Genomic DNA, 17,603 nt, shown 5'->3' with positions numbered 1-17,603 from the left:
ACATCTAAACATAACGTCTATTTGATCTTAAATTAAATTTGAAACTTGTTTATTGTCGAATCCATATTTTAAGTAAAAAAGGAAGGAAAGGCTATAGTCGTGCGGGACTGACCATGTGATACCCTACCACACTACAATATGATAGAAGCCCCCTTATGTTCAAATCCATTTTGGAAGATTTCGCTTTTGAAATTATGTCATAGAGCACTGCCCAGTTATTACGCTTAGCATTTTGACCAGGGACATTTGAACAATATTTACGCACTCCGTTGTGTTGTTAGTTGTTGAGGTCCATTTTACAGCTACATATAATCCAATGGCCATACATAATGCTAGACTTCTTCTCTGTCCCTAGCTTTCTTCTCAGCCGTGTCGATTGGCTTCAATTGTGTGATCAGGAAATTTTTTCTGTTTTTGGTTCATTTGAACCCCTAAATATTTTGCGAACATTACCAAAAGCCAGAGATTCCTCTGGTTCTCCAAACTTAGACTCATATGTATGATTTGCTTGTCTACGATATTTGGCTATATTCGTCAAAGAAATCAACATAAAAAATCCAGAAGTTCGCCTTTTGTGTATTTTGGATATCGCCTGTAAGTAATGTTGGTATTTTTTCACACAAAAGTATTGGTTCATTCTGTTCGCTGTCCTAAACTCTAACTTCATGCGAATTTCGTGTCCTTTGGTTTCTATTTGTGACCTTTATAATGGCTGCAAAATCAGGAATATTTTTAGTTGTTGGTCCATTTCAAGCCCAAAATATATTGCGGACATCTTTGATAACAATAGGCCTAGCCCTTCTGAGCCTTACCTTACCCTTGTGAAAATGTTTGTGAGAATCGGATGATAATTGCAATCTGTATATAATAGCGCCAACCTGTGTTGTAAGGTGAAATAATATTACAAAATGTACACCTTAATATTATAAGTCAAATTGAAAAAAATCGCACGCGATAAAAAGTATGAAAAAAATAAAAAAATGTCACAAAATACTACAAAATCTATATTAACATAATTATTGGCATATTTTTATGCGATTTTGTTAGATTTTATTCTTTTGTGCCAGGAGGGCATTCAGAATTGACAAAATTTGTCAAATACGTTCCAGCCATTCTTGAGATATAAGCATTTTAGCTAACATCCCCTTCCTTTGCTTACATACATTGTATATAATTCGCTATATATATCCTATATATTTACTATCGGCATCTACATAACGGTCAGAATTGACCTGTTCGTCTATTTGTGATTTCGCCGGACAAAAATAATCGCGTTTGTTTTCTCGCGGTTTAATGGAAAATTTGAATTTTATTTAACACAAATGTTATAGTCTATTTCACCCACTAAATATTAGCCGATGACCATCAAAATTGGAAGGCTTCTGCCCAGCCCTAAGCTCTAGCCCGTGCTAATTTCCGCGTCGATTGGTCCATAATTGCGACCTGTAGAGCAACTGCGAAATCAATAAATTTTTCAGTTTTTGGTCCATTTCAACCCCTAAATATTATGCGATCACCTCCAAAAGAAATAGGGTTCTATTCTGACATTAACCCCACCTCCATAATTGCGACCTGTAGAGTGATTACAAATTAACATGGACAGACGGACAGACGGACGGACAAACATAGCTAGATCGACTCAGCTCGGCGAGATAGAAGATCCATATATACTTTCCTATGTGGGAAATCAATATTTCGTGGTGTTACATAAATTTTGGCCCAATCAAACTTATAATACCCCCAACACAAAGTGTTGTAGGGTATAAATACAGTTTATACGATTAAATTTCTAATAGTTGATGGTTGGTTTTATGGTAAATGTGAACTTTTGAAAGCTGTGCAGAGGTATATTTCAATATCTTGATGAAAATTGTTATGAACCCAAGATCTATTTATAAAGCACATTCATTCATTCATAGAAGAATTTTTCACACCGCAAAATACCATACATGTGTATATGTAAGTTAGACTTTAGTGCGTTAAGGTCAACTTGATCCTTACGCGATACTTTATCGAAAAGGACCGCGGACTCCTTTTAATCTTGTAACTTTCAATTGCCAAAATTGAACTTGATTTTGTGGAACTTATCAAAAGTTTCACTGCTGCCTTTTTACCAAAATAAAATACGATTATTTTATTTGAATTGACTTTTTTGTTTGGCTACTGATTAAAGAGTGACTTAAAACTATGTTACAATTTTTAAGTGAGAATTCAATTCTAAAATTAATTTGCTTACTTAACAAATTTATTTTCCATGAAATGATGCCACTCAGTTGTTTAAAAATTAGTTGCTGTTACCAAAAAGCAATTATTGTTGGGAAAATATTTGGGGCAAACGGATGTCTACAATGCAGTTTCATTGGAATTTATACGTTTGGAATGATTTTTTAGGAAAAAAACTATATTTTATTGGGCTAACAACTTATTATGTGATAATTTGTATATATATTACAACGTCCCCGATTTGTGCAATATCGATATGTGATAATTTTTGAAAACTGTTGGAATATATACAATATATATTGGACAAATAAAAATTAGGATGTGCAAAATTTGATGAAAAATCAGATATCTATAACCATTTTTTTATACCCAACAACACTATGTATTGGGGGTATTATAAGTTTGATTGGGCCAAAAATTATGTAACACCTCGAAATATTCGTTTCCCACATAGAAAGTATACATGGAACTTCCTATCACGACGAGCTGAGTCGTTCTGGCATTATATATGTCCATCTGTCTATGTTAATATGTAATCACTCTACAGGTCGCAATTTTGGCCCGATCTTCACGAAATTTGGACTGAAGGTGGGGCTAGGATAAGAATAGAATAAAATTGCTTTTGGAGATGATCGCATAATATTTAGGGGTTAAAATGGACAAAAAACTGAAAATTTTCCTGATTTTGCAGTTGCTCTACAGGTCTCTATTATGGAAATATGCATGGGGCTAGAGCTTAGGGCTGGGCAAATTTGCCATTAAACCGCGAATATTTTTAATACGGGCGAAATCACAGGTACACGAACGGTTCAGTTCTGACCGTTACGTAGATGCCGATAGAAAATATATCGGATATATATAGTAAAATATATACAATATGTATATACAAAGGAAGCTAGAATACTTATGTCTCAAGAATTGCTAGATCGATTTTGAAAAATTTTGTCAATTCAGAATGCCCTCTTGGCATAAAAGTATAAAATCTAAAAAAAAAACGAAGAAAAATATGCCAATAATGATGTTAAAATAGATTTTATAGTATTTTGTGACATTTTTTTATTTTTTCATATTTTTTATCGCATGCGATTTTTTCTATTTGACTTATAATATTACATATTGTAATATTTTTTCACTTTACAACACAAGTTGGGGTTATTATATACAGTTTGCGATTATCTTCTTCACGAAAATTTCCACAAGGGTAGGGTTGGGCTCAGAAGGGCTAGGCCTATTGTTTTCAAAGATGTCCGCAATATATTTAGGGATTGAAATGAACCAACAACTAAAAATTTTCCTGATTTTGCAGCCGTTATAGAGGTCACAAATAGAAACCAAAGAACAAGAATGAAGTTAGAGTTTAGGACAGCGGATAGAATGGACCACTAATTTTGTGTGAGAAAATACCAGCATTACTTACAGGCGATATCCGAAATACACAAAAGGCGAACATCTGGCTTTTTTATGCTGATTTCGATGACGAATATAGCCAAATATCGTAGACAAGCAAATAATATAGATGAGTCTAAATTTAGAGATACAGAGGAGCCTCTTGCTTTTGGAGATGAAGGGATGAGCAAAATATTTAGGGGTTCAAATGAACCAAAAACAGAAAAAAATGTCCTGATCATACAATTGAAGCCAATCGACACGCCTGAGAAGAGAGCCAAGGACAGGGAAGAATTCTAGCATTTTGGATGACCATTGGATTATATTTAGTTGTAAAATGGACCACAACAACTAACAGCACAATGTAGTGCGTAAAAATTGGGCAAATGTCCCTGGTCAAAATGCTGAGGGTAATATCTGGGCAGTGCTCCGTGACATAATTTAAAAAGCGAAATCTTCCAAAATGGATTTGGACAAAAGGGGGCTTCTAACATTTTGTAATGATGTAGGGTATCACATAGTCGTCACCGCACGACTATAGCCTTTGCTTACTTGTTTTTGAATAGTTTTATGAGGTAAAAAATTCCATATTTACATCAGATGGCTGGTTGACAGAAATAATTAGATATAACAATTTTAAATAGACCTGTTTCGCTCGCCAAGGCATAGCTTATTTTTAAGCTTACTTTCGTAATCTACTGAGATTTTCATAATCTACTGAAGCTTTCCTTCTCTCGTACAGTATAATAAACAATATTTATAAACAACACATTTACAATCTTATTATGACATACATTTTTTAGAAATGTATACAAAGTGTGCAATATCCACTTTTAAAAAATCTTCTTATTGCAGTATTACCCAACATGTGTATAATTTTGAAACAATTATAAATTCTTCGTAACTGATACACGTAATACCCAATGATGGGTATTGATTTCACTACGATAACAGCACCCTTGTCTAGACGTCAATCATGATTACAATTTCTTATTCGTCGTTGTCAGGCGGATTAAAGAAATATTGGAAAAAATAAAGAAAAATTATTTTTTGGATTTTTCTGCATAAAATATCAAGTACCCGCTACCACCTAAATAATAGAAAAAAATGTTTTTTTACATATTAAAAAACTTTTCAATTGATAAAAATCGTAGATTCTATAATTACAACTGCTCAGAAATCTATGTCAGGTGTGAAATGGGTCAAAATGTTGAATAACTATAACTCTTACAAAATATGAAATAAGCATTAGGTTATCTTAAAATTTCCCATATTTTTATTGACACAAGACCTAGTGTGAAGGCGTTACATATCGGTCTACTTCTTCGGTTATCTCGCCCACAAAGATGTCACACCAAGAAAAACTATTAGCCTCATAAAACACGAAATGAGCCTCCGAATATTTTCCAACTTGGCACACATAATAAGGCGTGAAAGTGGAATGTATCAGACCACTCATTCTAGTACTTCCCCAACAACAGGTTTAATTTTTAAACAATAATATCTCTCATAAAAAGCGGGCGATTCTAATATTTCCCAATCCCAATATTTCTAACAACACAAATTTTGGTGTGAAGATAATAGATATCGGCCGACCCCTTTTGGTACCTCCCCCACAAAGGGGAGGGGGCGAAGCAAGTCAGCGTTTCTTTTAAAAATTGATAATCAGTCTTAGGTCAGATACGAAAAAGACAACATTGGTCGATTTCTCTGGAGCCACCCCCATAAAGTGTCAACAATTTGAATAATCATAACACAATTCAAAATATCTGTCGGCAAAACCGACATATGCCGTTTATCTTTTTATTCCCTACACCGTTTGTAACACATCAAAGTATATTTATTCTTGATCAGCATCAAATTTTATGTCGATTTAGCGATGTCGGTCTGTCTGTGTGTGGAAATCTCCCTAGCTTCCGATCGAAATGAAATAGGTTGATAAAATTTTACTCAAATGTGTACAATGTCTGCATGGCTTTTGCTATTGAAAATGGATCTTGTAGGTCCACGTTTTTGTATAGCTCCCATATAACGGAACCTTCCGATGTTCGGTATTTTGATGATTTTAGCGACATTATTCACCGGAATTGTTTCAAATTCGGTATTTGAAGTTCGTAGTGGATAGTTCAACCTAAAACAGAAAATTGTCTGTACAGGTCTACGTCTACAGGTCTGTACAGGTCTACGCCCCCATATAACGGTACCTCCCTATATTCGATATTTTGATGATTTTAGCTACATTAGTCACCGATTTTTTTAAGTTTCGCTTTTGAATATTGTAATGGCTTATGACAAATGTTGCCTATGCAGGTCCACGTCGTCGTATATACCCTAATATAAGGGCTACATTCGGTATTTTTAAGATTTTAATAGAATTTTTAACGGATTTTTTGAAAATTGCCAAATCTGTTCCAAATTGTGGAGGGTATTCAAAGACCGGCCCGGTCGAACTTACAGTTTTTTTACTTGTTTGTACTACTTTCGTTAAATTTTTGTAATTTGAGTAGTAAGAAGAAACCATTCTTGCGAAAAAAATAATCAATATAGACCCTAATCTTTGGTATTCCCTGATTTCAGCTATTTTCGAGGTCTATTAAATTCAGATTTGTCGTTCAGTCGTGTTACAAATACCAGATATATTATAACTTGACTGTAGGCAATATATGAGTCATCTCCTAACATTTATAAAAAAATATTTACATAACTTTAACTAAATTAATAACATGATCATTTTCTGCCTCTTCTTCTTGTGTATTTCCAGTTTATTGCAATGTCAAGTAACTCAAAGTAGTTGTTGAAAAAATAAAACAAACTTTGTAAAATGTTCGTAACAACGTTAATGCCAAGGAATAAAGAAAACAGCTTGAAAATGGAAACTTCCACATCATAATTCACTTGAAAAGACAGAAAAAAAAACACCCACACAAAACTTTTACTTGCTAACAACAGCAACAACAACAAGACAAACAATAACAACTACAACAACAATAATAAAATGCATCAAGTGCTAAGCTATGAAACTGCAGTGCGTGCCAATACTTCCTCCGAGTATCGCGAATATGTTACAAAAAGGACCTGCATTAGTTTGGTATTGACAATAGCATTTTTTACGCTAATATCAGGTAAGAAGTGGTTGCGAGAGAGGGAGGGGGGATAAGAAATGGGGGAGGAAATTTAGTAATTGTGTTTATCTTTCTATTTTCTTTTTCTCTTGTCATTGTTAGGCTACTTATTGGGCAACTTTGTGTCGGAACGCAAAAACCACATACGAATGCTGCTTAGCAAGAAACCGCCCAACACCTCCACAGATCCCAGTAAAGATGCCACCGGCGGACACACCATCGACATTTCCAGCACTGATTACATGAATTTACAGGAATTACATGCCTATCAGAAAATAAAAACGAAACTCTTAGCCTCCGCTCAAAATCTTAGTAAATACCAACAAGGCGATGAAGCCTATCGCTCAAGATCCCTGAACACGGATATATTCAATCGCTACATATCATGTACCCAAGATGTACCGTTCAATGCCACCAACGAGTTGAGTCATTTTATAGAACAATTGATTGATAATACCTCGGCCCGCCAAAAGGACTGTATGCACCGGATACAGGCGATAATTGATCACAATTTGACCACATTGTAATTTTTGTGAGAATGAATTTGAGGCAAATGAAAAACCAAAGGACACGTACTTGTTTCGTTGAGTGTAACTAAAGACAGAAAAAGAACTAAGCCACATTTATTGTTTAAAAAGGGCCAAATATATATTTTTCGAATCTTAAACTAATTAATAAGATATTGTCAGGGAATGTAATGAATATTGCTTAAGCTTGTTGCGTTGTGCTTATGAAAGATTTTGGAAGAGATTGGTAAGAAAAACAAGTGGCCTAACTGGCATAGCTAGCTTTGGTATGGAGATAAAATTGGTATTTGGCATAGCAGCATTTTGGTGTTGATAGAAATTAGAATTGAATTATGTTTTTAAAAAACTAACAATTTTATCAGAATTTTCTTTTTTGTAAAATTGATAACTATACATACATATTTTTTATATAGGAATATCTATGTTATAATTACTAAGAAAACTCTCATCACTGGACATTCACACGAACATATTTATTTTACTGATATGTGAACTGTTTTGAAATGTTTTTGAATTGACCAAGATTTGGTGATAAGTGGTAATCCTTCCAATATATACATGCTATATCGTATGTACAGGTGAGTTGGAAAGAATATATTTTTAACCTTAAATGTGCTATTTTCGATTACAAAGGTTATTTCATATTTGGGTACATTTGCTAAATTAGGAGAAAATTGTATAAGTTGGCTACTTGGGATAGAAATTTGAAACAAAAAAATAGAAATGTGCATTCTCTTATTGAATTGATTTGAATTATTTTATAAATATCAAAATTAACCTGGCCAGTCCCATGTTCAACTGAATCTTTTTATCAATTAAGTTATTTTTATGAATTATTGACTATATGATACCCTACACCACTATGCATATTTAGTAGAGCTCTCGTAAAAGAAAGGTTTATATTGCAATTTCCGAGATATGTGACATATCTGGTACAAAATATCATTATGGTAGAGTGCATACTCCGCAAGTTGGAGATTTAAAAACCAAATTGGATGAAAAATATATATGGCAGCAAATTTGAAATTCTTGCTTCTATGCTAAACTCGGTTGATTAGCGAAAGTTCACTCCATTTGGGATAATATTAGCTATTTGGTGCACATAAATGCATAAACCTGATATCGGGTAATGATATATATGGGGGCTATATCCAAATCTGAGCTAATCTTCATAAAACTGAAAACAGATATTTCTTGGCTACATCTGATATCTGGTACCAAATATTATTCTTGTTTCGTGCATTTTACGAATTTGAGGGACTTAAACACCAAATCGGATGAATCATATATATGGGAGCTGTACCTATATCTGAGCAGATTTGCACCAAATTTAAAGTATTTATTTCTATACTAAATTCGGTTTGAAGTGCCAAAATTCACACCATTTGGACTGATATTAACCATTTGGTGCACAAGAAACCTAAAATCGGATGAAGATATATATGGGAACTATATCCAAATCTCAACCGATCTTGATAAAATTTGAATAATGAATTGCTAGGCTGTATCTGATATCTGGTGCTCAATATAAGTCTTGTGGAGTACATATTACGAATGTGAGGGACTTGAACACCAATTCGGATGAAACATATATATGGGAGCTATAGCTATATCTGAACCGATTTTTATCAAATTTAAAGTATTTATTTCTATACTCAATTTCTATACTCAATGGAAGTGCCAAAATTCACACCATTTGGACTGAAATTAGCCATTTGATGCACAAGAAACCTAAAATCGTATGAAGCATATATATGGGAGCTATAGCTATATCTGAACCGATTTTCACCCAACTTGAAGCACATGCTTGTAGGCTGGATTCGGTCGGATGTAGCAAAATTCACACCATTTGGACTGATATTAGCCATTTGGTGCACAAGAAACCTAAAATCGGATGAAGATATATATGGGAGCTAAATCTAAATTTGGACCGATTTTCACCAATTTCAATAAGGGTCGTCCTTGAGCCAAACAAATTTAGGAAATTTCTCAATCGAATAATAAATGCGACCTGCATTTTGTTTACAAAAAATTTATGGACAGAGGTACAGATGGACGAACGGACGGACATGCATAAATCGACTCAAAATGTGATTCTATGCTGATCACCAAAAGGAACTATGGGTCTATCTCGTTTCCTTCTCCATGTTACAAACAAATGCACAAATACACTATGTGGTGTAGGGTATAATTATAAATAAGAGATTATGAGGTCTTCCTTATACCACAAATAACCCAAGGTATTCCATATCATAGACTTATAAACATTTCTACTTAAATCCAAATTCGAAGAAGAACCGATGTTCTTATATTTCATAGAAGACCCGAAATTCTTGTATCTCTTAGAATAGCCGAATGTCTTCTATCTCATCGAATACTTAAAAGTGTTTTTCCCTAGAATATCCGAAGATCCCATATCTCTTAGAAAACCCGTAGGTCTTTCGTCTTAAAGAAGATATGAAGGCTTTCTATGTCACATATATGACATATATGTGCCATAGATCTGAGGGTCTCCTCGGTCGCATAAAAGACCTGAAAGTCTCCTATTTCGAATAAAAAATCTGAAGGTCTCATAGAATATCTTAATATGTCCTATGTCTCATAGAGGATCTGAAGGTCTCATCACATTTCTCATAGAAGACATGACTCATATGACTTAAAGAAGACCTGAAGGTCTCCTAATATGTCTCAAAGAAGACATGGAGGTATCCTGACATGTCTCATATAAGACGTGAAGCTCTCCTATGTCTTATAGAAGACCTGAAGGTATCCTGTGTGGCATAGATGGCCTGAGGGTTTCCTATGTCGCATAATGGGCTAGGCCAATTGTCAAAAAATTATTTTCATGTATAATGCAAAAAAATCTCATCACCTCAAAGAGGGCTCCGAGTCCTCTACGCATGTTCTATCCGTTTCCTTTAAAAGATTTTAATTTCATTTTAGTATAATAGGCAGATTTTTGTATAATTTAAAAAAATAATAATAAATAAATTTGATTTACTCTGTTTGACAAACATACTTAAAATAATTAGGGCTATAACTCTTATTGATTGCATATTAATTTGTGACTTTTCGGTACTTTGATAATTTTTTATTTCGAATTGGAAAAATAACCAAACAGTTGATCCTCATACAAAATTGCATGGGCCTATATCGATGATATTTTGAGTAAAGAACAAGTAAACCAATCTTAAGTTAGGCCGAAACAAACTTTCAATACCCTCCACCACACACCACATTTATAAAAAATAGTTTAATATTCGAACGTGCACCACTTTAAACTAAAAATACCAAAAAGTGGATGTGACCTTTATATGGGCGAAATACTAAAAACTTTAACCTATACAGACAATTATCTACTACTTGCGAGTCTATTGCGAGTCCTAAGTAGTAAATTAGAACCGAATATTAGTTATATGGAAATCGTGGAATAATAGGACAAGGTGACACTCTTTTACAAATAGAAAAATTTAAATAAATCCGATAGAACATGTGTACTAAGTCGTCAAAATACCGGAAATCTGTAAATACTGTTACATGGGCGCTATAGGAAAATTTGGACCTATACGTACATCGGAGGTAGAACCCTTTACAAATTTTAAGTCAAATCCCTACTGAAATTGGTGAGATCCGGTCAAAATTTAGATGTAACTCACATCTAGATCTTCGTCCGATATATTATTATTGTGCTCCATATGTGTATTATGTGTTCAAATAGGATGTATTTCGGCATATTTACCCGAATTCAGACTAGAGATCCATATATCATAACTGATATCTCCAAATTCGAAAAAAAGTTGATTTTTAAGGTCCTTCTGCTGTCAAAGGGATTATTGTTCTTGTATTTGTTTTAATTTCGTTTGATCAAATTTATTTTAAAGTCATATTTCTAAAGACATTGCAACTTCTATTTAAAATCTCTAATTGACATAACTAAAAAGAGAGACTGGATAAATTAGATTATAATTTATTTTTTGTTTATCACTTCTCAACTTTCACTTATCGATTCATTGATTTTAATTCCCTTTCTATATATTGTTATATGTCAACAGATTTTGTCATATAGCGAATAATTGAATTTATTACAATTTATATTAATTATTTGCTATGCATCGATTCATTGTTACGCTTTATTCAGCATCGCAAGAATATTAATTAATTGAAATATGGGATAATAACTTCATGACTTGTCTAATTGGATAATATCACATACATATGTGTATCTATTCTGTTTTTTTTTTGGAGCTATCAAATGAACATTCCCATGAAATTAGATTACTTTGGTTAATATGTACACATGCTTATACATGAAAAACATATGTATATGAATTAAATATAAAAGTCAAAGATTTATACAAGTATGTATAAAGACGCCAAATAAGTGAATATTAAGAAGTAATATATTAAGAAGTATAATATTTAGAGCTCTTCACCAATAAACACATAATGTGGCATTGGAAAAATATTCTACCACGAATCATTCTGAAGGCTTAAGTCATATTTTTTTATTCGCTACTACTTCTGATTCTTTCCCCGTAAAAGGATCAACGTTTAGAACAATAATAACGATGAAAATGAGTCACTGATTGTCATACTTTCCGAAAATGATATATTTTTACCATATCTTGGTACTTTTCCATAATCTTGTATACAACAAATAGGTTCTTTAAGTTAGTCCAAAACGCTTGTTTCACAATATTAATGTCTAAATAAAATCTTGTGCAAAAATGGAATAAATCGATGATATTCCTCTGATATTTCCCCTCCAAGCTTCATACCCTGAATGTATGTAGAGGCTATACGATGAAAAATACGATTTAGCGATGTTTAATGTGGCGTTCTTTCCTTTAACATAAATCATTCAATGACATTTTTCCAACATAGTATGTAGGGTATGTTTTGTTTGCTATTCCGTTTGTAACACACCGAGATATACACTTTACACCACACTGATTATATATATTCCTGATCAGTATAAGATTCTATGACAATTTAAGAAGGAAATCAGTCTAACTTCATAACGAAATTATGGAGATTAATATCATTATATCTCCGTAGAACTTATTGTATTGAAAATGGCCCATATAGATCCACGTTTTGGTATAGCCTCCATATAATTATACCGTCAGATTTAATATAAGATATGGTTGTTTTGGTCACAATTTAAACCGAATTTCCTGTAAATAGTCAGTTTAGTTTCAGAATATGGGAAACATCCTTGCATTAAACTGTCCATACAAGTCCAAGTTTTGGTTAGTCCCAAAACTAAATTCGTCCAGGCTTCGTGCAGTTCCCATATAACTGTAAAAACTAATACTCGGAAGTTTTAAAATTTTTAGTAGCATTTTGCAACGATTTTTATACTCTCCACCTCAGAGTATATTAAGTTCGTCATTCCGTTTGTAACTCATCGCAATAATAATTTGAAACCCAATAAAGTATAGCCTCCATATAACGGTACCTCCGTATATTCGGTATTTTGATGATTTTAGCGTCATTATTCACCGGAGTAGTTTCAAATTACGTCGAGTTTGTAATGCGAACTACAGCCTGTGACAGAAAATTGTCTGTACATGTTCAGATCTTCGTATAGCCCCCATATATCAGTAGCTCCCTATATTCGGTATTTTGACGACTTTAGGTAAATTATCCACAATGCCTATGTAGGTCCACGTCTTCGTATAGGCCCCCATATAACGGCTATTAATTTAATTTTTATTGAAAATTTTCATATTTGTTCCAAATGGTGAACGGTATTCAAAGTTCGGTTGGAAATAATAATTGTTCGGCTTGGCTGCTTTTTTACACGTTATTCCATATTCTTCGTCCGACTGTCTGGATGATACACACTTTAAATATAAAGTAATTTCCCGATTCGGGCCAGAACTTACAATGCTTGCAAATCAGGCCACCATACCATTATTTTTATAAGGGCAAGGGACTTTCTATCTTCCATAAGTCAAAGAAAGTATTTGCTTTATTTTTAGAATCTCTTTTTCCAATTTTCTGGTTTTTCCTATAGCTACCTTATTTTAATATTTTTTTAATATATAATTCAAAGTTTTATTTAATTTTCCTAACAAATTGTAAAATATCTCAGATACAACAACAATTATGAGTCCAGGTTTTAGCATAGGTTTAATATATTATGACTATTGTCTAAGTATACTGATCCTCATATATGGACCACAGATTAGTTTTTAATCATTTGTATGTACTATAAACATATTCTAAAAATTTCCCACAGTAGTGGTGTTATAGCTGTCCCTTCCTGTTCCTGTTGAATCTGCAACGACCATAACACCCACAGTAGTGGTGTTATAGTCGTTGCAGTTTTAACGGGAACAGGAAGGGACAACAAAAAATTGGAAAAAAGGATTCTAACAAATTAAAAATATCAGTAACCGACGGATGTATACCCTCAGCCAATGTTCGATTATTTCAATATATTTTGCACATATAGACGCTCTATTATCCACTTTGTATCTGACAAAAGTTTGATATAAATATTAAAATCTGCCAGATTTGGACTATATCGACTACTTCGTTTACATTAGATCTCTGGTTGGGAGAAATATTTGCATGCATTAAGTTTGAAAAGAATCGCTGACTTGTTTCGCAAGTTGTGGGAGGTATAAGTATTGAAAATTGTGACCCTTTGTGGGAAATGGGCCGATATCACTCATCTTCCCACCAAATCTAGTGTAATCAATAATGTGTGAAATTTGAAGAGAATTTGATTCTTAATTCGCATTTTATGAGAGATATAATTATTCAAAAAATTGACCCGTTGTGGGGGATGTACCAGGTGGGTGGCCTGTTCTTCTTGTGTTGGTAAAATTTTGAGATGTGCGAAATTTGAAAATAATCGGACTCTTATTTAACATTTTAAAGGATTTATAATTATTCAAAATTTAGAACCTTTGTTGGGGACATACTTGATTGAGAGGGCCGATATTGTCCATTTTCGCACCTAACTTAGCAAAGAAAAAAATATTAGGATTTGATTGGAATGAATTTGTCAATTTTCAAAAAAAAAAAAAAAATGGAATCCGTTAAAAATTCTGTTAAAATCTTAAAAATATCGAATGTAAAAGTCATTACAATATTCAAATGCAAAATATTAAAAAAATCGTTGAATAATGAAACATTTCCTGTAAATAATGTCTCTTAAATTACCAAAATAGCGAAAATTGGGAGGTACCATTACCTCCTTTTTCAATACCAAAAATCCTGCAGTCATATATATTTGAGTAAACGGACGGATGTCGCTAAATCTATATAGAATCTTATGCTGATCAAGAATATATATACTCTGTGGGGTCTAACATGTATATTTCGAGGTGTTACAAATGGAATGACAAACTTAATATACCCTCCATACTATAGTGGAGGATAAAAAAATCGGTTGATTCGAATATTTCTTTTTAAATTTTTACATTTTGTTAGGAGTAACCAGAAGGAGTAGACCGATAATGCCCTTCTATAGCCATTTGGCTGAGGGTATACAAGTAGAACAAGCTTTTTTTTCACTTATTTGGTGACTTTTAGCTACCATATTTTGGGTTACATGCCTTGCAAAACCAATGGGCTAGCAAAGTGATTTGTAAGCGGTTTAGATGTTTAAAAAGTCGATGGGAAACTCATTAATTGAGAAATGGAAAATTTTTCTGGGTGCGGTTGATCATTTCATTCATTTAGTTAATATTCGAGCTCGGTAATATAATTATAATAATATAAACTGCTTTTCAAATTCGTTATGAGGAACTATTGGTTACAATTCATTATTTATTACAAATACCACTCAACAATTTAGATTCTGGGCTGTTACAAGTCCATAAACCAAAATCATGCTAAATGTAAAAAATCTTCCTATAGTTTATGATCCCCTTATAATTGTATGTAAACAATTCCCAAGTATTGAATGAGCTTTTGCTTTCGGGTGTAATTCATGTGAAAACTGTGCTTTTTATGTCATCGTTTTTTTACGAATTTTCGTTTTTTTTTTTTTTTTTGAATCCCCAGTCAATATTTGTAATATTTGTTTGTACGCACATATAACAAGTAAAAAACTCGTATATTTTTTAAATACCCATTTTAAGTCAACAAGAAAAAGATTTCTAGCCAAAGACCCTTATTATTAGACCATAACAAATTTCAAATTTAATTGCTAGATATTAACAACAACTACAAAAAATTAAAAAAAACACAAAGCTTTAAAGAGATACATGATAAATGAAAAAAAAGAAACATAAATAAATAAGTTTTTTTGTTTAGAATAATAAAGTGAAAAACTTTGTTAATTTGATGTTTTGTTTCATATTCTATTTGTAATCTCTCTCCATCCAGATGATAGTCAAAAGGTTAGACTATTTATTATTGTTGCAACAAATAATCCATATATTTAGTAATAATTAGTGTATTCACATTATACCATACAGACTTATCTCGAACAAATATCATTGAAACCAAATATACTCTAACAACACACTCAAAGAGAAAAAAACCGAAAAAAAGAAAACAGGAATAATTATATAACTATTAAATGTATGTATTTATATGTAATTGTATATGAATATACGTATGTATATTTTTTAGATGCCATTTAATTTTATCATGGACAACAAACCAAAAAAAAAAAAATATTACAAACACATACCAAAAAAGATGAAGAAGAAGAAAAAAACAAACTACCAACATGACATGATTTTATTGAGACATTTATTTTGTAAAATTTTTAGATTTTTTATTGTATTGTATACAAAAGAAACAAACAAGCAAAAACATATAAAATACAAATACTATATATATGAAAAGTATCAGATATCTGTTCAATAAAGTGTTTATATAGATGTGATAAAAACAAAACAATTTTAAAATTTTACTTTGTAATAAAGTAAGCTGCAAATATTTGGTAAGCATACGGCACGGTAAGTATACTAAAAAACTTATTGTTTTAATGTCAATTACAATTCAGACAACTATTTCGGCCAATAAAATATTCAATATCTGTAAGACCTCATCTTATATTTATTTAAGGGTTATTAAAGATCTTGTTGGAAGCCTCAAGTCCGGCCTCGTGTAAGACAGCCTAATGTAAGGTATGAATTAAAGCAATGACAAGTAAACAAGAGTTAAATTTGAAGATTTGACACATCTCATTAGAAAAAAAAGTCTATAAACAGGCGGGACCGGCCATTAGACACCCTACAAACACTACAATTTAAGGTAAAGTTCTGCAGATCGGAAACCCTTTCAACTATAATGATGATTCAATTAAGAAACATTCCCATATCTACTACAGACGAAAGCAAATGTTGAACCTAATTGCACGCTCCTCTTTTCAAATAATCATCATATATCTGAGCCAGTATTTTCCAAAAACAAACGATTCCAAAACAAACATTGCAAAATTCCAAAACAAACTGAATACTTCAATTGTTTCTCACATAATCCTGAACAAGTTTTACCTAGGCTTTTGACCGAAACCACGAGGTCGTGCAAATCTTCGTAGCATTTATCCTATTTTTGCGCCGTATGTCTGGTATTCAAAATAATATTTGAAATGTTGGATTCCTGTATATTATTACCGGTATCTTCAATATTTGGCTATATTCATCAACAAAATTGGCATCAACGTAAAGGTCAGAGGTGTGTTTTTCATGTATTTGTGATTACGTTAATTTTGTCTAATAATGTCTTTTGGTTTTTAGTTGCAAAATAAAGACAATTTTTGGCTTTTTGATCCATTTTCTTCTATATCTATTAAGGAGGAAAATATTTGTACGTTCGAAAGTCTGTTTGTAATTTATAGACTCAAAACTGCTTAACAGATTTTCATGAAAAGTTCCACATATACTACAGCAACATAGGCTACATAAATGTTTGAAATTCCACTTGGAACTGGATGATGCTATATCATCCGAATCCATGGTATCTCCAAAAAATTTAGTTTTTGTATAGACATGTCTATTGATTTGTTATGGATACAATATTCAAATTTGAAATGTGAGACGGAATTCGGTACAAAAATGAATTTTCCAAAGCTGTATCTAAGCTTCCATATATATTTTCGGCCGAATTCATGTAATTGATACATCAAACACTCTATGTATCTCCTATTTTGGAAATTATATTGAAATCGGTTCAGATTTGCCTATAGCTTCTACATATATTTTCGGCCGATTCCGTATTGTGGTGAAAATCGGACTAAAATTCCGACCTGAATATAACACCCACAACTCATAGTGTTGTAAGGGGGAAAAGTATTACAAACTGTACAATTCAATATTGTTAAGAAAAAATCTCATGCGATAAGAAAACAACAAATAATGTTCTCTTTTTA

At 32.5% G+C, this 17,603-nt stretch overlaps 1 protein-coding gene across 1 annotated transcript in view; it reads left to right on the top strand.

Annotated features, from left to right (window-relative positions):
- LOC101900643 (uncharacterized) overlaps positions 1 to 16,073 on the top strand; it is a 70,428-nt gene extending 54,355 nt beyond the window's left edge. The window contains exons 2-3 of the mRNA XM_005176634.4: positions 6,371 to 6,731; positions 6,834 to 16,073. Coding sequence (XP_005176691.1) covers positions 6,605 to 6,731; positions 6,834 to 7,258 — 552 coding nt within the window. The 5' untranslated portion in view covers positions 6,371 to 6,604 and the 3' untranslated portion in view covers positions 7,259 to 16,073. The remainder of the gene's footprint in view (positions 1 to 6,370; positions 6,732 to 6,833) is intronic.
- Positions 16,074 to 17,603: the final 1,530 nt, after the last annotated feature.

This window comes from Musca domestica, unplaced genomic scaffold (assembly GCF_030504385.1).
Source record: "Musca domestica strain aabys unplaced genomic scaffold, Musca_domestica.polishedcontigs.V.1.1 42, whole genome shotgun sequence".
NCBI classification, from domain to species: domain Eukaryota; kingdom Metazoa; phylum Arthropoda; class Insecta; order Diptera; family Muscidae; genus Musca; species Musca domestica.
The sequence above is the reverse complement of the archived record's forward strand: the minus strand, read 5'-3'. Positions and strand labels throughout refer to the sequence as shown.